Source organism: Mastigoproctus giganteus, chromosome 7, assembly GCF_048544385.1.
Source record: "Mastigoproctus giganteus isolate SK-2022 chromosome 7, ASM4854438v1, whole genome shotgun sequence".
In the NCBI taxonomy this organism is placed as follows: Eukaryota; Metazoa; Arthropoda; class Arachnida; order Uropygi; family Thelyphonidae; genus Mastigoproctus; species Mastigoproctus giganteus.
The window spans coordinates 201,962,169-201,985,917 of NC_143581.1; the positions used below are offsets into that span (position 1 = coordinate 201,962,169).

The 23,749-nt window shown below is 38.5% G+C and overlaps 1 protein-coding gene across 1 annotated transcript in view; it reads left to right on the top strand.

The window, feature by feature from the left end:
• The first annotated feature begins 1,349 nt into the window (after window positions 1–1,349).
• The window catches only part of LOC150083576 (enteropeptidase-like), a 35,506-nt gene continuing 13,106 nt past the window's right edge, over window positions 1,350–23,749 (top strand). Inside the window, exons 1-8 of the mRNA XM_090378526.1 lie at window positions 1,350–1,577; window positions 5,739–5,849; window positions 7,546–7,762; window positions 8,482–8,605; window positions 9,289–9,442; window positions 11,357–11,499; window positions 14,684–14,743; window positions 23,050–23,386. Coding sequence (XP_090234652.1) covers window positions 1,364–1,577; window positions 5,739–5,849; window positions 7,546–7,762; window positions 8,482–8,605; window positions 9,289–9,442; window positions 11,357–11,499; window positions 14,684–14,743; window positions 23,050–23,386 — 1,360 coding nt within the window. The 5' untranslated portion in view covers window positions 1,350–1,363. The remainder of the gene's footprint in view (window positions 1,578–5,738; window positions 5,850–7,545; window positions 7,763–8,481; window positions 8,606–9,288; window positions 9,443–11,356; window positions 11,500–14,683; window positions 14,744–23,049; window positions 23,387–23,749) is intronic.

Sequence of the window (23,749 nt, forward strand, 5' to 3'; positions counted from 1 at the left end):
TAAAGGCGACCTCCTTCTACTTAGGAAAGATATGTAGATGACACGTTCACGAAGGGCGTACCGCCCATGCGCCGGTCGAACCACGTGTGGAAGTGCCGTGAGCCTACTATTTAATTTTCTTAATTCAATTTAAACGGTTGGTGTACGAGTTTATTATTGTGATAGAAGTTTCGTCAATAAAATGAGCGAATTCGTACTGCTGGTTAAAACAAGTAACGCGCACATAACAGGGCTTACGGAGACGTGGTGCCACCCGGAAATTGGGGATAATGAGTTTCAGTACGGCTTGTATAATGTATTTAGGAAGGATAGGGTAGATAGAAGGGATGGTGGGATAATGCTTCTTATTAGAAGCAGCCTGAGTGCGACGATAGCTTTCCCGGATTCAGACGTTTCACATGCTGGTATAGAGTCTGTATGGTGTGAGATAGTTGGAAACAAAGGTATAATGCGAGTAGGAGTAATCTACAGACCAGGTGATTGTGAAGATTATGACAAAAACCTCTACATGCAAATGGAATGGGCAAGTAAGCGTCAATGCCTTATTATGGGTGATTTCAATTTGCCTCTAATTGATTGGAGTAAATGGGAAGGAAACTCGACATGGGGAACAAAATTTTTAAATCAACTAGATGACTGTTATTTGTATCAACATGTCAGGGAAAGTACTAGAGAAAAGAATATCCTAGACCTCATCATCACACATGAATCAGATGACATAACAGGGCTGACAGTAGAGGAACCAGTAGCAGGAAGTGATCACGGAGTTCTACGGTGGATGATGACGAGAGAGGTAGCAGAAGTAAAAGGCAAAGGAATGGGTTTTAATTTCAGAAAAGGAAATTACGATGCCTTAAGGTGCTACATGGCCTCTATTAACTGGGCAGATATCGCGCTGAGAATGAATACAATTGAACTGTGGTACGCTTTTAAAACATTAATCACAGATGCCTTGAATGCGTATATGCCATTAAAAAAATACTCCAACAGAAGGGTTCCAAGTTGGATGAATAGTGAAGTTGCCACATTACTTGAGCAGAAAAAGGTGGCATGGAAACGTTACAGAGCAATAAAAAGTACCTCGTGGTATTATGACCTCCCCGTCTCTACAACAGACGGGGAGGTCATAATACCACGGGGAGGCCAAGAATACCATGGGCTTTCCTTGCCGTCTCTATGCACTGCATTTTGTTGCATTAAAACATATTGAATACAAAAAATATTTCTTTTATTTTTTCAATGTTATTCTGTCAATGCCGTAGGTCAAAGACACTTTATAGTCAGCTTCCACTGCTTCAATTTATTTTGAAACTGATTTACAAAAAACATTTTTTATTATTTACAGCAAATCAAAGTGACCTTCATGGCTTTTGATCTTGAGGAAGCAGACAACTGTCAGCATGATATATTAGTTATCCACGAAGGAGAAGACTCTCAATCCCCAGTTCATGGAGCGTTCTGTGGGAAGGAGATACCATATCCTGTAGTATCTATACGTTATAAACTCTTTATTTTCTTCAAAACAGATTTCATGATCAACAGACGCGGTTTTCATCTTCGATTAGAAGAAACTTCAGGTAATTTATCAGTTCATTTTAAATTAGTATCATGGAAACCAGTAAATACTAAAATTATTTAGCTTTATAATTAGAAAGCTTTCTAATTATAAGAAAATTAAATAAAAATCATTTTTAAAACGTGAGCCGAAAAACTCTGGTACACACCAGTTTTGCAAATGTGGTTAAGTTTATCTATCCTGGAAAAAAAGAAAATGAATAAAGACACCGAATACACATTTCAAGAAGTTAAAAAGAGCTTTCAGTGTGTCTGTCCGTCCACATGTAATAGCTCAACTCCCAGCGAATGGATTTTCAGGAAATTTTATGTTTGGATCTCAATAGATGCACCAAGCGATTTCATTAAAATCAAACCAATAAAAATACGGACATTTTAGTTGTTTTTTTTTTCGTAAAATCACCAGTTATCTACGAGGGGTTTCCGAAAAGTAAGGTAACGCATTTTTTTACCAGAGGTCCTAAGCGGAGTTAATAATGGTGAAAGGGAATGAGATGAAACGCGGTGGACAGATAGACCCGTTAATAACGTTCAAAAAGATCGCCAGTGAAGTGTGGTACCCCTCACAGAAGATTCCAGTTGAAAAAAATGGCGGCTACCGTGCGAGTGTGGTCCAAAGCAGGTGTTCGTGAAGTTATTCGCTTTTTGCAACAAAAAGGTCTTCACCAAGAGACATTCACCGTGAACTGGTTGCTGGGTATGGAGAAAAGGTGATGACAAAGAAGCAAATGTGTTTTCGATGCAATGGATTTAAAGCGGGCCGTGTTGACATTGAAGATCTACATTGGGCAGGCAGGCAGGCAGGCCTTCATCGAGCAAGACAGAAGACAACATTTCGCGCATTAAGGGCATCGTCCTTGAAAACGGGCGAGTGAAACTGCCTGAAATGGCACAAATAGTGAACGTAAGTCGACTGTTCACGATGTCCTTGGCTTTCGAAAGGTGCTGCCGCTGGGTGCTCCGACAATTGTCAGAGGAGGAGGACAAAGCAAAACCCATGGAGAGGTGTCTGGAGAACCTTTTGCGATAGAGCGATGAAGGAGAGGATTTTCTTGCTCGCATAGTCACACCAGACGAAACGTGGGTTCATCACTTTAACCTGGAGAGCAAACAAGACTCCATGACGTGGAAACATCCACAATATCCTGTGCGCAAAAAATTCAAAACTTTTCCCAGTGTCCGAAAAGTCATGGCCACAGTGTTCTGGGATGGTCAAGGCGTTCTGTTGGTGGATTTCTTGCCGAAGGGAGGAACAATCAATGCCCAGTTTTACTGTACAACGTTGGAAAAACTGAAAGCCAACATTCGACGAAAACGACCAGGACTATTGACAAGCAGCGTGGTTTTGTTGCACGACTACGCTACTCCACACACTGCCCACACCACTCGTGATTGGTTGCACCGTAATCGTTGGGAAACTCTGCCACATCCTCCCTACAGCCCAGACTTAGCGCCTTCAGACTTCCATTTGTTTGGCCCTCTGAAAAACCACCTTTCAGGAAAGCATTTCACCGTCGATGAGGAAGTTCATCAGGCTGTGCGATGTGGGCGTGTGGGCACGGACTTCTTCAGTATTGGTATTGATAAACTGATCCATCGTTGGGACAAGTGCATCAATAAAACTGGAGACTGTAGACAAGTAGTGCATGTTCACTTATTTCTTGGTGTGTAATTTTAACTTCATATTATTAAACATCATCGAGAGAAAAAATGTGTTACCTTACTTTTCGGAAACCCCTCGTATGTAAAATATTTAAAAATAAATGGAAGTATGTTTCGGATGACTGAGCATTAACCGAAAAAGGAAAAATCAGATCGAACACCAAATTTTGAGTGATTTCAGGAAAGAATTTGCAAGGGATAAAGATATTCGGTTCTAATTACACTGGTGTGCAAAATTTAAGGACCAGTCAGGTTTTCACCTGTAGCTTTTCATAGGAGTGGACTGGAAATGGAAAAAGCATACCAAAGGAACCTCGTGAGATACATAAATGACGAAGGAAACAACACCGACACAACAACGGAAACAAAACGGTACAGAGGGACTTTATTCAAAAATGGCAACATAGCACTGGCTGCCATGATACAGATGCATCACTGCCATAGATGGAACAAAGGGTGGTACTCAGTAGGAGATGGCCATTCCTAATGTAAATGCAGGCTTTGTCCCGCCTGTCCATACTTAGAACAATGTTGTTGATAAGTTCTTGCGGTAACATCGGCCATTCCTCTGTCAGCGCCATCTTCAGCTGGTGTACACTTTCTGATGGGTGTGGAAGTGCCGCTAAGCATCTCCCCAGACGTCCCATATGTGTTCGATGGGATTTAAATCGATATAACGGGCAGGCCAATCCATACTAACAATGTCCTCACATTCCAAAAGCATATCAACAGCTGCAGTGCGATGGGGTGTGGCGTTATCATCCATAAACACGAACTCGCGGCCAATGGCACCTCGGAACAGACGCACATGGGGAAGGATTACCTCAGTACATTAGCGTGCACCCGTTACAGTACCGCCTTCCAGTATCTGGAGTTGTGTACGTCCATCCAAGATAACGCCTCCCCAGACGAGAACACCTTTAGCATTAGTAGACGTATATGATGCAAGAAAGCAAGCTTATGCAGCATCAGCCAAAAAAAAAAAAAAAAAAAAAAAAAAAACACTCCCATTTCACCCCTCCGTTCGTTCGAAATACCTGTCCAGCTGAGCCTTAAATTTATTTAGGCTATCAACTTCCACAACAAGGGGTGGAAGTCTGCTCCGCCAATCAACTACCCGCTGGATAAAGGCAAATTTCTGCACAGTTATCCTACATCTGTCTTTCCTCAATTTGAATTTATGCCCTCTCAGGTGATTACTCTGAGCAAGAGAAAGAATCCCATCGGCATTGAGCATGCTCAAACAATTCAAAGCTTTATACACCCCTATCAGATCTCCTCGCAGGTGCCTAGTTTCCAGACACCACTGTAATTTGCAAAACTTAAGCCTTTCTTCGTAAGAGCAACCCTTTGTTCCATTCACTAATCTTGTTGCCCTTCTCTGTACTTGTTCCAGCAGCTCTACATCCTTCTTGAAATGAGGCCTCCAGACCTGTATACAGTACTCAAGGTGTGGCCTGACCATTGCCTTATATAAGGGAATATTCACCTCCTTATCCGTTCTAGAAAAATTACTGTATATCATTGACAAGACACCATGAGCTACTCTTGCAGCCCGTCTGCACTGCTCAGAAAACTTCATATCTGCCTTCACAATTACCCCCAGGTCCTTTTCATTCTCTACCACTGTCAGTGTAGTACCACAGAGTTGATACGTTGCTCTGGGGTTGCTGTTTCCCATATGTAGTACTTTACATTTGTCAATGTTAAACTTCATTTGCCACTTCTCAGCCCATCTGCTCAACCTTCCAGATCCTGTTGCAGCACCATACTGTAGTGTCCTTAACAGCCCTGTCAACCTTTGTATCGTCTGCAAACTTGGACATTAAGCTTGATATACCATCATCAAAATCATTTATAAATACAGAAAACAACAATGGACCCAACACTGAACCCCGAGGGACTCCACTAATAACATTAGTCCAAGATGAGCAGTGTCCATTGATTACCACTCTCTGTCTTCTCCCACTCAACCACCCCTTTATCCCTAGAAGCAATTTGCCTCCAATGCCACACTGCTCCAATTTGTGCAGCAGTCTTCCATGTGCCTTCACAGTCATATCGATCCCTTTCAGTGATGCTTGCGGGGTGAATCCGTGTGCAAATTAGCTGACGCCCAGAATCGCTGCTGAGACTGAATCCACTCTCATCAGTAAAGAGTACCATAAGTAAAGATTTTGTGGTTGTAACCTTTAGAAATAGTTTTGGTCCTTACGTTTTGCAAACCATTGTAGTTATATTATAAATTCTAAATAGATATATGAGCTTTATGTCTATCTTTTTGGGGGAGGGGTCGGGGTTACCTCAGACTAAATAATACTCAGTTTAGGAGAATCGGATTATCGGGACCCTACTGTAGTTATAACTTTTCTAAGCTCAAGTGTTAAAAATGTTTTAACGCTTAATCTCGGTGTATTGAAATTTGAAAACTTAATTGATCTAGGTGTGTTCAATTGCTTATAATTCTCTTTTCAGTAAGTTTACACGATGTGTATTTTTAGGTATGTGCCCATTTGGAGAAAGGGTGTGTGGGAATAGAAAGTGCGTGCCGATGAGTAGTTGGTGTAATGGGAATGATGACTGTGGTGATGGGTCAGACGAAGCAGGGTGTAGTAAGTATAATTTGTATCCATAAGCAGCCTACTTCTGTTTTTTTCATATTATTCATTTCTTTATTTTATATTATTTATAAGAGAAACGAACACTTCTTGAGGAAATTATAGCAATTTTAAAATGGCTAATAGGATAATCGGGTTTGGTGCAAAATTAACGATCTACGCTAGATGGCGTCTGTGCTTTTACGAACAATTTTATATTTGTTTTTTAGTTTCACTTTCACCTCTCATTGTGCGTAGTTATATGCAGACGAGTTTCTTAATATGCTACAGTGATTTAATTTAAATAAAAATAATACTAGAATTCTACAATTTCGCGATAGATAAGCATTTGAAACAAAACAAAATACCTGTTCCAAAAAGAAAATCTCAACAGAGATTAAATCTCATCCAATGGTACTTAAAACAGTTAGTTAAACTGTACTTAAATGGTAGTTTTCTTTTGATCGCCATGACACACTCCACTGCCCTTGTGGATAGCACAGTTGGTAGAATTGCCATCCTCCCCACATCCGGTGGAAAAGATCTCAGTTTCAGTCCAGTCGATGACAAGAGGAATTTTTATGGGCCTTTTTTCACAACGTGGCTGGGTTAGTTAGTCTCAGGCGAGGACAGCATGGTTTCTACTCCGGGAACTCGGATTTTTCATCCAGCAAACAGAAAATCGACTACAGAACACATGCAGTTTACAGACAGTATATACGCAGTCTTAGTCGAACTGTTGCCCAACACGGTATTAGGTTGGTGGTCAAAATTGAGTGATTACTCTGTGCATGTCCATAAATAACATACGTGACAGTGTAGTGGTTTCGTCACCTGTCACTCGTTTGGAGAGGTCTAGATTCTGGTCCCATCATAGACGAGGAATTTCTAAAGTACACTTCAATCGGGGCTGTAGTTAGCCGATCTTAAGCGGAGGGAGGGAGGGAGGGAGTAGAGTTCCCTGTGAATTATACCGGGTTTTTCGGCCTGCACAATACGCAAATCGGCTTGTGAGCACTTGTACAGACATAATGCATAACTTGGCCTAAATAACCGATGTGCTTTTAAACCTAACAGCCACACGTAAAATTTTTTTGTCCTCCCTAGCAATTCCTTCTGATTTGTCGTTGTCCCTTTATTATTATTATTATTTATTTTTTCTTTATTTTCTTTAAAATGATTGTTGTTGTGTATTGTTTGTTGTTGACTTCCACCAATCTGAGTTTACATATATAGGAACTATGATACACGACAATTGACATCTCATCAACTATTTTCAAATATTCCTCATGTGTACTGTATATACATAATTTTACGTTGGTAACACAACCCTTCCTTTCCTTTTTCCTTATTGGTAATCTCTCACACACAATTTATAATTCCTACTATTGATATCTTAATTCAATTGCGAGATAATCGATTATCTCGTAATATGTTTCTGAACAAATCTATAACTGATGCTGTCCTATAGCTATATGTCTTCAGTTTGTTATGATAAATATAATCTTTATTCTAAGGTTCACCGGTACATGCAGGTACCAGGACTTTACAATACCCTTCAAGGCACCATGCCAGGGGTTAATGTAATATCATATCAATAAACAGTATTCAATATCACAATATTGAATTCTGTCTCATAATCAATCTGATGTAGGTAAGTTTTTATAGTAAAACATATTCAAGGGTGTTTAATAATCGTTTACTTTTACAGGGGGAGTAGTCTTGCCCCAAACGCAATGCGGTATTCCAGATATACAGCCGAAAATCTCTAGTTTTGACCGTATTGTAGGAGGCGAAGAAGCTGTATTTGGCAGCTGGCCCTGGCAAGCTGATCTTCAAAATGCGGTTGTTCAGCCTAACGGTCACATGTGTGGAGGAACACTGATCAATGCCCAATGGGTTGTTACAGCTGCTCACTGTGTCGAAGGGTAAGTTTGATTATTTTAATTATTTCGGTTTAAGCAGACTTAAATGTTTTGACAACTTGCTCTGAGGGTGGAGCACCTGTACCCTACCAGCGACCTTTATCATTTAAAAAAAAACTTATTTATTTTTGTTCTGAATTGTTGGTTTTTGAGTTCTATCAGTTATTTCTGGATAACATTGAACTCCTCTCTATGAATTAAGCATGAACGATTGCAAACATATTTGATTGAGATCATCTATTTACAAATTTGTAATACCTACAAGAGGGCCGTGTCAGACCTTTTAAGAGCCCTGTTACAAACAGGAAAACGTCATCTTCTCACATAAAGAAGGTCCCAATAATTTGCCATTCTCAAGAGCTGGTGCCCAGAAGCAGTCACTTCCAGGTTTCCGTGTTGAAATGGCTCTAAACACGTCTGTTCGCCAAATTCTTAATTTGTATTTCAACATCTGACTTCATAAAACTACCCATTTTCAACCAATAATCCATGGCAATTACAAAAACAAATATTCCACCAATTGGGAAACACTGGACTGTATAAATTAACGGTCGATTGAATATATTTTTTAATCTAGTTTAGTATTAAAAAAATTACTAAATTTTTAAGTTCATTCATCTTTGATATATTTCTGCAATCTATCGGGAAAACTATTATAATATTAATAAACTAATTTATTAGTTAATTAATTTATTACTATTATTATTTATTTTTTTTTTTAGGCTACGACATCCCAGTCAGTGGCGCATCCATTTAGGAAATCACCAAAAATTTATTACCGAAGCATCAGAACAAATTCGTCGGGTTGAAAGAATTATCGTCTATCCCAATTATGTAGAAGGTGATGTGAGTACAATTTTAGCTTAAAACGTTCCTCAAATTCGTTCTGGAGTGGAGATTCGTTGTTTCTGCCTCTAAACGGCCCTATTCGTTGGAAGAAACAGAAACCAGTGCTACATGTTTCGTATTTGTATAAAGAGAAATGTCTTGATGTTTGTTACAACGCAAAATCAAAATTCAAACCACCCGTCGGTCCTTCCCCTCCACCCTCGCGGTGGCATGGTAGTTGCCACTAAGTCTTGATGTATCGTGGGTTATCGAATTCTTGTTTAACAGCAACTGTTCGTTTGTTGAGCATTGATCTCAACAGTTGATTGTACCTTATATTTTTTAAAACGATGCTGGGGTCAGGGCACTGGACAACAAGATCCATCTGAAGAAATGCAAATACATTGACCGTACTACTATAGCCATTGAACTGATAAAGAAATACTCTTAAAACCCGTTCTTTCACGACACGGATGAAACGAATTTTGTGCAAGATATCGTCTCGTAGCATTTCGAATTTAAATTTGTAATGGGAGGCCAAAATGACCAATCATTATCTAGAATGTAATATACTGATTAATTTAATTCTAATGCTGTATCTCTTTATGATTCATTTCTAACAATAATATCTAATGTTTTTACTTAAGATGCAATTTTTTAAACGTCATTTTGTTCGTTCTCTCCTACTTTTTCAAACGCAGGGTAGAACTGATATGCTTAATGATATAACTCTTATGAAATTGAATGCACCAGTAAAATTCACCGAGTACGTGAAGCCAGCATGTCTCCCAACTTATGGAAGTGTTCTTCAACCGGGTACAAAGTGTGTTTCTACAGGATGGGGAATGACAAGAGGTGAGTGGAGTTTTCTTGTGCACTTAGTGTGGTTTCTTAATGAAACTCATTATCCTCTAGGGGTTTTTTTTTTATTAAATTTAGTTCTGAAAGTTTACGTCATGTATTAAGGTAAAGTAACTTCTGAAGTTTATATTAGTGTTTTGCACAATTCCTTCTTGCATGGATTGCAGACTTGATATTACTAAAACCCGATTCCAGCACGATGGTACAAGGACTCATAGGCAGATTTTCATGATGGAGATTTTAGGCTTGGTCACTTCTGTCTGTTAATTTAAATACACTACTTTCTATGGGCACATTTGAATTGGTCAGAACTAATTCTCTCACAGCTGATGATTTCAAAACGTCAATACAACAGGAGGTGTTTTCCATTCCAGAGAAACTTTGCAAGATGAACTGTTGAGTTTTGGTTATTCCAAACTTATTTAATAAAGAGGACGACATACAACACTGGCCAAAAAAATATGAACCTTTATTCAGTATTCAGACCGCCTTTGCTTCGAATAACAGCAAGTGTACCGTGCGGCATTTATTAAGGTGTTTTAGTGCGTTTTGATAAAATTGTAACCATTCTCCCAGAAAAATATCGTGTGGCTACAACAAAGTTGAAGGACTTCGTTATCGAATGGCGCTCTCCAGCATATTTCGCACATTCTCAATAGGATTGAGATCAGGTGAATGTAGGGATCGGGGAAAATGGTGGAAAATCGTGTCATGTTCTGCGAACCACTTTTGCAAGATTCTGGCATGATGCGCTGTTGAATTGTCGTCCATAAATTGGCCATCACCTTCAAGTTAAAAGAGTAACATTACATGGTGCAGTATACAAAATTCAGGTACTCCCTGGATGATATTCGACCTTCCATCGGTATCAACGGACCCAATCTGTGACAACAAAATATTCCCCAAACTAGGTTCCATCTCCAGATGTTTGAGTTGTCTTAACAAGACAAGCAAAGTCCATCGCTTCGTGAGTTTCTCGCCACATTCTCTGCCTACCAACCATCAGCCCAAAACAAAGTTCACCATGATTCATCTGACCATATGACTTTCTTCCAATGTTCCACCGTCCAATCACGACATTCTCGGCACCACCACTGGAAGCGAATATTTCTGTTTTTGTCTGAAACAAGTTGTTTTCGAATTGGCAGGCGACTGCCAATACCTAATCTCTTCAATTCCCTGCGCATAGTACGGGTTGAAATACGGCAGTTCTGGGCTTGGTTGAATTCAGATGTTATTTGCTGCACACTGGATATCCTATTTTTCCGTACAGTCCTCCTCAGAGTACGACGGCTTGGAGTACCACACTTACGCCTTTGAGATGTGGAAGAACCGCTTGCTTTCCAGTCATTAAAAACCTCTGAGATGGATACTTTTGAGAAAGCAGTTATACCTTCGTTTCTTGAATCTTCGCTTCTGTTAAACTTGCGTCCACAATAAGACCTTTTTCGCAGTCTAAGAGATCAGGCGTTTTTCACATTCTGGCTTCGGATTCTGCAGTCGAACAGCCTGTGTAGTCTTTATATTCAACGAGGCAATATGTCATCACTACACGTCACAGTTTTCTTTGTATCCGTTTGAGGTCATTGGCAATTATTTGCATCGGTATCATGTATTTCTGTCTGTCTGCGACTATCTTAATACGAGTGTTTGTATTTTTTTTTTTTTTTTGGTCAGCGTGTGCACAATTACTTTGATAAATTAAATAACAAGTATGGATTTTTTTCTCTCGCAAGAACTTTATGGTTCCATGAATATTAAATTACTCCGTACCTACATCTGGAGATAATTTATTACTATTTTTTTTTTAGATTTATTTTATTAAAATAATAGTAGTTTGAGAGTAAAAAGACAATCATTTTTGTGGTGTGGATATTGGACGTTTACCACTGCTCCATTCTTTTTTAGGATCTGGATCAGCTGACGTTTTGAAGCAAGTTGTTATGAAAATACAACCTAAACATTACTGCAATCACACTGATCCTGCACCTTTTAATGCGGATACACAACTCTGCCTCGCTAATCTGGAAGATAAATATGGAGTATGCCACGTGAGTATATTTCATAAGAAGTGCGTTTCATTAAAAATGCTGACAATTTCAGATTTTACCTGTTTTTATAGAATACTATAAATGATGACATAAATGTACTCTCTTTTCTGAATATTCAGACTCCCTCCTTGTAAATGTGGTAAAACAATGCAAACCGGAAGTAAGGTAAGAAACCAGTAAAAGAGTCAAGGTAATACCAAGGATAGTAGCAGAATCCAGCATTAGTTGTGGTAAGAGGCTCAGGAGTTCTGAAAAGACACGATAGTCGGCTCTCATCAGAAATTCCTGGATACCTAGAATCTTTTAAATATTTTTTGAATCCCCGTTTGAATAATTTGAGTCCATATTCGTCATTGTTTTAATAAAGGTGGAAGAACAGCAATAGAATCACAATCAGTAGGCCAAATTTCGAAAGTTTTTTAGGCCTATCAGCAACTTCGTTCATATTGGATTGTTGTGTATTATGCCTGTAGAAGTGTTGATTTCGTGTTAAAACCGAAATAACTCACGGAAGAAACTCATCCCTCCTCCTGAGATCGGTTAAATATAGCCCCGAATGAAGAGCCCTCTTGGGTACCAAAGTTGGTATAACACCGTCCTCCCTACACCGGGTGGAAAAGACCTGAGTTCGAATATCGTCAATGATGCGAGGAGTTTATAAACCTTCCACAATGTGACTGAGTTATTTGGTCTCAGGGGAGGGTAGCATGGTTTTTCTCTCCCGAAAACTCGAATTTTTGTCCAGCAAATAGCAAATCGACCACAGAATTCATCGTACAAAAACCTTACAACTGCCAACCAACAGGAGGACTTTAGAAATAGCTAGTCTTTCTTGGGATTTGAGCTCAGACGCGAAAAGAGGGACAAATTCCAAAACCATTGTCATGGGATCGAAAATTAACGGAAAACCGTTAATTTTTAAACCATGAGGGGAATGGAAGATATCTCTGAAAATCTGACATCGGAGCTGCCGTGTCAATAGGACTTTCTACGAGTGCGTTCACTGTCCACGGGGTGATGGATGAACTTGGTTTCTATAAATTAAGACGAGGACTGAAGAGTCCCACATAACCAACGAACACAACGCCAAACATCCATTGTTCGTAGACTCTGGAACAATCGAAAGAAGTCTTGTGAAACCACTTGTCCTTAGCCAACGTTCTAATCTGACTGTCTTATTGAGGTTGGAGATGTTCGACCTAAGATCGTTGATCGCAGCGTAGAAAGCATTTAATGCCCTCTAGTATGATAACGTTTTGTGAACTTCTTGTATTTCCAATCTGTCAGTTTTACCAACAGGTTCACTCGTCCAGCAAAGAGAAAAAAAAAGAAAAAAGAAAAAGGTTCGGTCTCATAAAACCAGAGCTGTACGAACTTTGTTTTTAGGGAAACCAAATTCAACAATTGGCCTTGTCCTCTCAGGGTTGTATGAAAACAAAATTTCATTTATTAATTATAAACGAATAAATGATAAAAATAATAATTTGGGGGATACACAGAGTAATAAATTAAGTAGAGCCACAGGCAGAGGGGAAGGTGATCCTTGCGCTTCTATTGGAAAATGCAGCAGCCTGAAATCAAGGGGTCGGGGATTTCAGGACCTGCTGTTGGTCATAATGGAACAAGTGAATATAGAGGATGTGTAAGGTTAACTAAGAGTAAGAATATGTGCATGTATACTTGCATGCACAATTCTAGGGGCGCTGTAAGTGAATTTGAAGTACTGGACAAGATATCAAATGCAGACATTGTTGGGAAATCAGACCTGTTGGGCCACTCAGGTTTAAGGGATGTAGATTTTGAATATGGGGAATTCAATGTATACAGAAAGGACAGACAGGATTGAAGGGGGTTATGCTTTTAGTTAAGAAGCACATAAAATCTAAGCAGTGTATCCAGTCGAGATGGTGGACAGCGCAGTGTTGAGTCAGTTTGGTGTTATATGCACTGGGAAAACGAAATTCAGAGTAGGAGTGGGTTATAGGCCTGATGACTCTGATGAGTACAACGAACAACTGAACAGAGAAATAGAGTGGGCCAGTAAATCAGAATGTCTTATAATGGGGATTTTAACTTCCCAGATATTGACTGGAACTTGTGGGTTGGTCATTCGCACACTAGTAAGACATTTGTGGATTTATTGAATGATTGTTTTCTGCAGCAACGTGTTTGACTGAGTAATACTGTTGATCTGATTATCACCAGTGATTCTTCATGCATTAAGAATCTGTAGAGAAAGGACCCATTAGGTGGAGTGATCACAGTGTGCTGATGTTGGATTTACTCAAAGATATAACTACCATCAGGGGAAAGGGAAGGATTTTTGTTTTCGTAAAGATGACTCTGGTGGTCTGAAACAGTTTTTAAATTTTATACAGTGGGACCAACTGATGACGTCACCAGTAGTAAATTATAAAAGGGAATCACTAAAGGAAGTAATCTTGAAAGCTAGGCTTTTAATACCAATTAAGGAATATCGTTCACAGTTTAGGCCTATATGGTTGTCAAATAAACTAATGAGGCTCGTGGCGAGAAGAAAGATGCATGGGATGCATATAAATTATCAGACGACACGGAAGCCTATGGTAGATATAAACTAGTATGTAATAAAGTCACAAAGGTTAAGCTAGCTAAGGCAGATTATGAGAAGTCTCTGTCAAAAAATGCAAAGAAAAGCAACAAAGACTTTTTTGCTTATATTAACTGTAGAAGGAAGGGGTTGAAACACATTGGGCCCTTTTGAAGTTAATGGGTTAACTGTTGATTACGCTGCTTAGGTTGCTGACAAAATGAATAGCTACTTTGCATCTTCATTCATGCATGAAAATTTCTTTAGGAAGGGGAATGCCAGAAGTTTATCAAAATCTAAGAAACCTAAAATAAATTGTGATAACTAAGAAGAAAGTGGAAGAGAAATTGAAGCTTATCATGAAAAAGGCAACCTGGAGTGTATAGGATCTATCCAATCATGTTAAGAAAGGCAGCAATAATTATGAAACCATCCTTGGCTTCAGGGGATGTCCCTATTTACTGGGGACATGCGAATGTATCCCCAATTCACGAAGGGCAATATTCTTATTTTATTATAATTAAGTTTATATTTGATGCAAGTTTCTTTTGTTTATTTTTTGGAGAGAGGAATTCACTTGCTAAAATAACGTTACCTTTTTTTATTTTTTTGCAGGGTGATAGTGGAGGTCCTCTCGTATGTAAAGAAGGCAATAAATGGGTTTTGCAAGGAGCCGTAAGTTTCGGGGCTGATACTAACTACCTGGGCGGTCTATGTGCGGTTTCTCCAACAATCTTTACTCGAATTGCTACCAAAGTTATCTGGATAAACGATATGATCAAAAGATTCAGTTAAACTGTCAACTGATATTTGATTTCTGTTCTAACGACGGATAGACTGAACATTCTAAACACTACTTTTCTTCTATTCTATAAACAAATTGAACTTTACTCGTTTCTGTTAACTACCCAATCATTTCCAGCTTTTTCTGAAATTAAAGATAGATTCGAGAAAATAACTATGTACTAGTTGTTGAAATGATTTTTTTAATAAATAATTCAGAAGACTTTCACCTTTGAAAATTGTACAGATTTGTTTCATTATCTGTTTTATTCAGGACGAAATCTGTAAAGTACAATGGAATGCAAAGGATTCTTACAAGCAATGGAATTACAGAATTCTTCTACAGAACTCTATTAAGACTTAGTGAAAACAGTTAGCGGATTGCTGCCCAATCTATGGGTTAATGTACCTTATCGGTATTTTTACTGGCTGTTTGACGATATTCTTAAGTACCGAACTTTCCAAACTAGATACACCCGGTTTCGAAAGGTGAATTTGGTTTTAAAAAAAAGGAAAAAAATATACACTGTCCTACCAGGCAATAAATGGGTTTAATATCCGGACGCCTGCCTTTAGACAAAAAAAAAAAAGATCTTTCATTGTGTCATTTAATAGTTTGGGCTGAAACCTTTTTCTTTTATGACGGTCTTCAATCTTCGCAACATACTCTCAACCATTGAGGCTTATCATTGTTTATGGTGTTTATTGTTAAAATTGTTTATGGTGACTTTTTATAAATGTCAGGTGATATATTCCTCCATTCGGCCACTCTTTAACGCAGCCACCAGTTCAGCCTTGTTCTTTGGGCAATCTCGACGTGCGTGTACCCGACGATCCAATACATCCCAATTATGCTCGATAGGGTTCAGATCAGCACTCTAGGCTGGCCAATCCAACTTTTCCACACCCATGTCCTCAAACCCAAGCAGTATGGCATGGCGCGTTGTCTTGCAAATACAGGTATGGGCCTTCCCCGAAGTATTGCCATGCGTATCGCGTGTAGATTCCCAACCCATGGGAGCCTACGAGTACGTTTTTATGACAGTTCCATACAGTTGACAGAGGTAAAAAAATATTTGATATATTTATTTTAATTTTATTCAAATTAAAAATGTAGAAGATATATAAAACAGAAGTAACAAAATGTACCTATAAAGTGAGAACTGCACTCTTCTTGCTTTCTTATTTGCCAATTCATCAATAACATCTGATAATTCTAAACTTTCGCACAATTCCTTTTCTACAGCTAACAGTCCTAGATCATTAAACCTTTCTTGAGTCATTGACGTTCTTAAATATGTTTTTATAAGTTTGAGTTTCGAAAAACTTCTTTCACTTGATGCTACACCAACTGGTAATGTCGGAAAAATTCACAAAGCTATAAACAGATTAGGAAATGATGAATCAAGTTATTTTTTGTAATATAATGTCAAGTTATTTTAATGGGTCTGCAATTCTACTGCTCAAAATTCTATATTTATCAGCTCATTGAAGAGCTGAAGAACATCAAAGACCATCAGTGAATTTGGAGTAATGACTCTTCAGTCATTTCTCCAAATTCACAAAGAAATTTAAATACGCTATTACATTCATTTAGATTTTCAAACCATTCCTGAATGGAATTTAAGGCTGTATCAACAATTGTTAGATAAAATTGTATTCTAAACAATTCTTTTGAATTTATGATTTATTCATCGGGACTTTCATAATCAAAATGGCGAACTTTAGTTCTACTTCTTACAACTGAAAATTTTGCTAACACATTTACTTCTTCAGCTAAAACTTTTGCAACCCTAGTATATTTATTAAATGCCTCATTAGATCTGGCTGCACTTAGAAATTCAACAAGCTCATTCAACACATTAAGAGATTCATTTACGTTAGATTGAGGGCACTGCAATATTTTACTTACAACAAGAATATCGTTCCATATATCGACCGAGCAAATTAACTTGAAAGACGCAACCTGATCTAACAAACATTGAGCTGTATGTTTTGTTTTCATGTCTCTGGAATTATCATCTATGATGTCATTTAAACCTTTCAAGCCTTCACTTAATTGCGATCTTAGAGGTCACACTGCTTTTATTCTACTCTCCCATCTTGTATCACTTACAGATTTCAGTGTTAATCTAGTGATTCGACGAGACTCGAACTCAGGTCTTTTCAACCCGATGTTGAGAGGATGGCGATTATAGAAACTGTGCTACCAATGAAAACATTTCTGACGAAACATTTGCTTGTACGCTTCAACCATCCATCCTACTTTCCCAATCCACCACCAGCGGACTTCTTCTTTCCCAAGGTGAAAACTGCCCTCATAAAGGACAAAGATTTCAAGATGTTGAAGACAAAAAGAAAACCGTAACGGCCGAATTGAATATCATCTCTTTGTAAGTCATCGCTGATTCTTCAGCAACCTTTATAATGGTGCAATAAGTGCATTCAATCAGGTGAATACTTTGAATAAAAATAAAACCATTTTTGAGCTCCTTCACTTTGTGTTCTTTTTATTGCACCAATCCTGGAACTTTATTTCCACACCTCGTATATTTTATTGCGTATAAAATAAACACAAAACTCAATTGCTTCCTAAACTAAACATCAGTACAAAACATCATCTTTAGCACCATCGAAAGCATATTGCTGATTCTACATTTCTTGAAAGACCTGGTTTTTCGAAGAAGATCGGTTTTTGATCTTTTCTTGTGAATAAAGGACGTGTTATTGTGATTCATTAAATCCTCACTCGCATATGCAAGGCAAAAACAATATACAATGTGATTTAAGAAAAGAAATTTTAAGAAAACTTTATTGTGCTGCATGCACCCAATTTGCTAATTCTTGTGGATTGACTTTTGTCATCGATATCATATTTGACACCATTGCTAGTTATGATAGGTACTTGTGTTCTCTCTCTCTCTCTCTTTCTTTTTTTTTTTTTTTTTTTTTTTGAGATTGTTACTCATCGCATGATGAAGAAAATATCGATATTAAGATTGAGAATATTACTTGGACGGGGTGGAAGGTATGAGGTATTAGTTGGCGACATCGAAATAAGAATGTGTGTCTGAAGGGCTTCCACTTCAGGATAAAATTGTGAAAGTGAGAATGATTGCGATAGTACACTGTAAATAATCAAATAATTATTTTCAATAACTGTATATGTACAAAAATTTTCACTTCGTAAGCAATCTGACAGAGCCAGATACACATCGTGGAATGTAGAAAGGTCAAACAAACTTACCTTTGTCATGAGTTGCCCTAGCATTGCACTACTTTCAAACGATAATTTAGCTATATTACAGTTTTGAAAACTGATTTCGCGTTCAGTTCACATCGATGAGCAATCTCATCTTCTAAACCAGTATTTTCCAAACTGGGTCCAAGAAACGTTCAGAAGAGATATCAAGTAATATGTGTTTATATACACTGCCCTACCATTAATATCCAGATACCTTCCATGGATGGAGAAACAGGTCCTATGAATACAACACTTCACAGAACCTGCTATAAATATGCACACTGGGCTTCGAACTGACAATTGCAAAAGTGGGCATGCAAGATGACACGTTCACAGAATTGATCACCTCAACAAATGCTAGACGCCGATTAACATGGTGTAAAGAGCGCGAATCCTGGACTGCAGAGCAGTGGAAAATAGTCCTATGGACAGACGAGTCGAGGTTCGCAGTCTGATGGCCGTTCCTGGATGCAGCGTATGCCAGGGAACCAGTTCTTTCCTGATTGTATCCTAACCAACAATGAAGTTTGGTGGAGGCAATGTCATGGTATGGGGCTCCTTTCATGGTTTGTCTTGAGCCCATTAGTCGTTATCGACAAAACCATGACTGCTGTGCAATAGCAGGACATCCTGGACAATTATGCACTTCTGACATTATGGCAATACGTCGGGGAAGGCCCGTACCTGTATCAGCAAGACAACGCGCCGTGCCATACTACTTGGGTCGGTTTAAGGACATGGGTGTGTAAAAGTTGGATTGGCCAGCCCAGAGTGCTGATCTGATCGTCGGGTACGTGCACGCCCAAAGAACAAGGCCGAACTGGTGGCTGCGTGGAGGAACATATCGCCTGACATTTTTGAAAAGCTGGTTGAGAGTATTCCGAGAAGATTGAAGGCCATCATAAAAGCAAAAGGTTTCAGCACAAAATATTAAATGTCACAATAAAAGCTCTTTTTTTTTGTCTAAAGGCAGGTGTCCGGATTTTAATGGTAGGGCAGTGTATATGTAGGAGTCTGCAGATCTCGGTAATTTGGGAGCCGCTGTCCTAAGCAAATGACCAGTTAACCTTTCTGGTTGAAAGTAGTGCAATACTAGAGCAACTCGTGTCAAGGCGAATCACTGAACTATATTCTTGTGCTCAGATATATTTTATGTGAACTTTTTTCTATGAAACGAACATTAAAAAAAATCACGCTCAAAAAAAAAAGGACGTTCAAAAAACACGCGAAAATTCAAACCAGAATAAAAAAACAAAAATTAACCCTAACATTTAATTATATTAGGAACAAAAATATGTGTAAGTAAACTCCTATATATTGATTAATAAATTAAAAATAATTGTCTCTCATGAAGTTTTGTATGATTATTTTACAAAGTCTGTATTATAAGAGTCAAACCTTATAATAAGGTAGGCTCAAAGCAGACAGAAAATACTGTACATTAAATGGAAAGTGGCAAGATCGAGAATTAACAAGTGCCAGATTTTAAAATTTCTGGATTTTAGGAAGATTTTAAAGTAGTTAAACCTAGTGGTTGATCCGTTTTGTCGAAACAGGAAACAGTTACTGGGGGCCAGATCCGCACAATAAGGTGGACGGCTAAATTCTGTATAGCCACAGTCTCTCAAAGCAGCAGCACACATCATGTGACCACTGCGTTGTCGCGAAGAAGCAGCACACCTCTGGAAAGTTTTTCTATGGCATTTTCCTTTATGGCATCCCTTAGGTTGTACAGTAGGAATGCATATAACTCCCCAGTGACTGTCTGCTTGCGTTACAAGTAGTGAATGTACAAAATTCCCTCAGCATCACAAAAAATGGTGGACATACTCTTGCGTGCTGAAAGTTGTGTCCGAAATTTTTTGGTGGGAGAGAATCCTTGTGTTTCCGTTCTGTTGATTCTTGTTTGGTCTCAGGAGTGCAGTGCTGAACCCATGTTTAATCACCTGTAAAAATTCTGGAGATGAAAGTTTCAGGATCCCTTCTATAAAGCTCTCAATTCTCCTCACGACACCGTACTCTGAACTGCTTCTGCACAGGGTTCAGAAATTTGGGGACACACCTTGTACTGACCTTAGTCATCCTCGAATATTCATGGAGGATATCCCTTCTTCTCAAAAAATTTTGATGGGTATAGTGGTATTGAATTTTCAGTCAGTTCAAATGCTTCGTCCCTTACAAAAACAAATGGCATTGCCGGCTCATTTGTACCAGGAAGAGCTCTATTTAATGGCAAATTAAGTTGTTTCATGTTGGCCGAATTATTTTGGTAATCCGTTCTGGTTTGATGTAATATTTAAGCAGAGGTGTTCCAATGGAAATTTTCGATATTCGATCATGCCTAGGAGGTGGGACAGTGTTCGATGGGCAGCAGTCAGTTGTGGAAAGGAAAAGAATAAATAATGGAGTGGTTGGGAAATGGCAAGAAAGATAGAACCATTCTGAGAAGGAGAGGGAGACTTCTGTCTTCCATCCATTGGCCATTAGTTACCACACTAAACTTCAGGGCGAAGATTTGGCTGCAATTCTGTCTTATTGCTTGTTTCCTGCTCACTGGACGTGGTCTAATGTATAGATTGAGCCAGTTTAAACTTATGGGTTCAGGTTTGTGTTTCTATGGAGATTTCTATTCATGTCACACTCAAGTATCTTTATTATCTAGATCTAAGATCCTTACTTGAGAGGGAGACGGTCTTGTTGGATCAGCATACTCTACAAGAATTGTTTTATAATCACAATTGTTTTCGGGATTTTTATGAATTTTTTAGAAGAAACAGAGAGCTTCTAGATAGTAGTGGCCCGCCTCCCCGCAGCAGGAACGGTAACCCAGGGTTGAATGGCATGAAGAGCCATTTCCTGCTGCGGGGCTAAGTGGTCTAGCTCTCTTTTTTACCCATTGGCTTCAAATTTGTTTGTTGTTTATGTTAATTTATTAATTGTTTTAGAGTTTGAAAATAACTACAAACTGTAGTTAAAATTAAATTTTTGGACAGTTAGTGAATATCGGCTTCCGATTTGGCGGTACTCTAAAGGACTTTCCTTAACATAAACATGTTCCCCAAGTCAAAACGCACATGTTCAGTGTTGTAGTGGTAAAATAAAAATGTTTACAAAATATTTAATAAACTCACTGGCCAGAACATTAGAAACCTTAATTGGTGACAACTTATATTTGCACACAGCGTATTAAATTGTTTTTTGGAAGGTGGGTGTACAATCAATGAAATTTGTTGAAAGTACACTGATACACAAAAGGATATTTCGAATACAATAATGGTAAAATTTTTACCATTATTGTATTCGAAATTTGTTGCTTAGTTGCTAAACACAATCGTTTTTATATGCCAATGATTTGCATTTTGTTTTCATACCTAAGAATGGTCATATATTGATGTATGCTAATGATATAAAGTTCTATACAGCATGTATATCTGTGTAGGAAAGATTCTATTTACAGTTTTAGATAAATTTTATATGTAGTTGCCAAGAATCGAAGCATTCACATAGATTAGCGAAAAATGGTTACTTTTAAGACCCATGTAAGATTGTAAATTCTTTTAGTTACACAATAACTCCTGAGGTAATCTCTTACTTCTGAATATAGAGAAATGCGCTGCTCGATAAAACTATCAGAACAAAAGGTTTTTTTGTGAATATTTTATTGTAAACAGAGTTACCAAAGGCGAATATTTGATATAAAAGGCATCATTGCATGCATATTCCATGTATCCAATAGAAATCGATCTACCACCTTATAGAGTTGCACATTATGCAAATTATTATGCCTATAAAAACACGGGTTGCAACCACGGCACATCATTCCCATTTTTGGCTTGCTTATTGGGACAGCCACATATCCAGTAATCACAATGGCAAGTCATCATCGTTTAGATGATTCTTTCAGATGGCGGGCCATTGGACAACTTGAAACCAAATAGTTGAAGTGGCACATTGGCTTAGTGTGTCACGCAGTGTTGTTTCGACACTATGGAAGCAGTTTCAAGAGACAGGAACCAATACAAAAAGAGCTGGGTGAGGTCTCCCAAGGTCTATGTCAACCAGAGGAGATCACTATCTGGCTCTAATCGCAAGACAGAATCCTACGATTTCATCTCACGAACTGTCTCTTGAGGTTGCTGCAGCCCCATGTGAAAACATTTCCAAAAGGACTGTTAAAGGGCTCAATTCAAGTGACTATGCAAGGAAGACAGTGGTTTATGTCCCATTAACCCCAAACCACTGCAGAGTTCATTGAAACTGGCCCCATGAACATGTGACTTGGAGCCCTGATAAATGGGGTACAGTTTTGTTCTCTGATGAGTCCATTAGTCTAGAAACAGACTAGCTTTTTTCATCTGGAGATGAAGAATGTGGTACCATCCCTCCAACATCAGAGAAAGAGACATTTGCAGTAGAAGCGGTGTTCTTTTGTGGGGCAGAATGATGATTAATGGCTACACCCCTCTTTATTTTTTGATAGGAGTACTGCACAGAAGTACCGAGAATAAATCTTTGAAACCTATGTGTGATTTTTATCAGTGCAGTTAGCCCAGAATTCTTTTCATGCTTGGCAATGCCACTACACAGAGCTCATTGCTTCGATATCAATCCCATCTAACATTTATGGGATACTGTGGAACGGAGCTTTTGCCAGTTCATGCCAATGCCTCGCTCTGTTGCTGACCTTCGGGACATCCTTCTGTCCTGGATACCTGAGAACAACTTCCACGTTTTAGTGAAGTCATTGCCACGTCGGGTTTCATGGGGTTATCATGGCAAAAGGTGACCCAAGTAGGAGGTCATAATGTTCTGGTTCATAGTAATTTGATTTTGAATTTTCCTTTGATAATTACATAAGCAATTGAAACAGTATTTAAAGAATTAAAAAATGACGTAAATTGAAATAAATATGAATAGTTAAAGTTTCGATTATTAAAATTATTTTTGTCTTTAGATTTTCATTTGTGGTGATGGGGAATGGTGGTGTCGGATAAAGGTTATTTGGTGGACATTCAGTGTTATTGTGCTGAGTGTTAGATATTTTGGACTCCAGTTGAGCAGTCATGATTTTGTAGCAAATTTTGACGTTCAAAAAACACGCGAAAATTCCTACGTAGGGTCATGCGCTGTTGAAACTGAAGGACCCATCAAAGAAGATCGAGAGGGGGGGAGAGCAATGAAAACAGCTGGTGCTGCATTTGTTAGCTGTAGGAAAAGGGGCAGAGGGACAGGCACTTTTGAGACTGTACAATTGAATCCTGATGATGAGGTGGGTTTACCAGGAGTTGAAGGTACACGGTGCACTCTTCTTGTGGGTGTCCTTTCATAAAAGTAGGTCGTTCGGGATTTGGTTGAATAATGTACAGTTTTCCTTTCCGTTAGAGTCCTTGTGATTGTCAAATTGAAAATGAATGGGACAGCTGCCAGATGCAACAGGACAGCTGTGAGTCCAAAAAGCATCTGTGAATTAGTGACTCTTATTATATTGATTAGCTCCAGCCATTTAAGCAAAGAAAGAAGAAGGTGATATGCAAGGCAAAGTCATAATGAAGTCCCATCACTTATTGAATTTGTAAAATGGAAAGGAAAATAAAATGGGATTTGGAAAGGGTTCTTGAACTTCCGTGACAGGTACATTTCTCGTGGACCTTTTT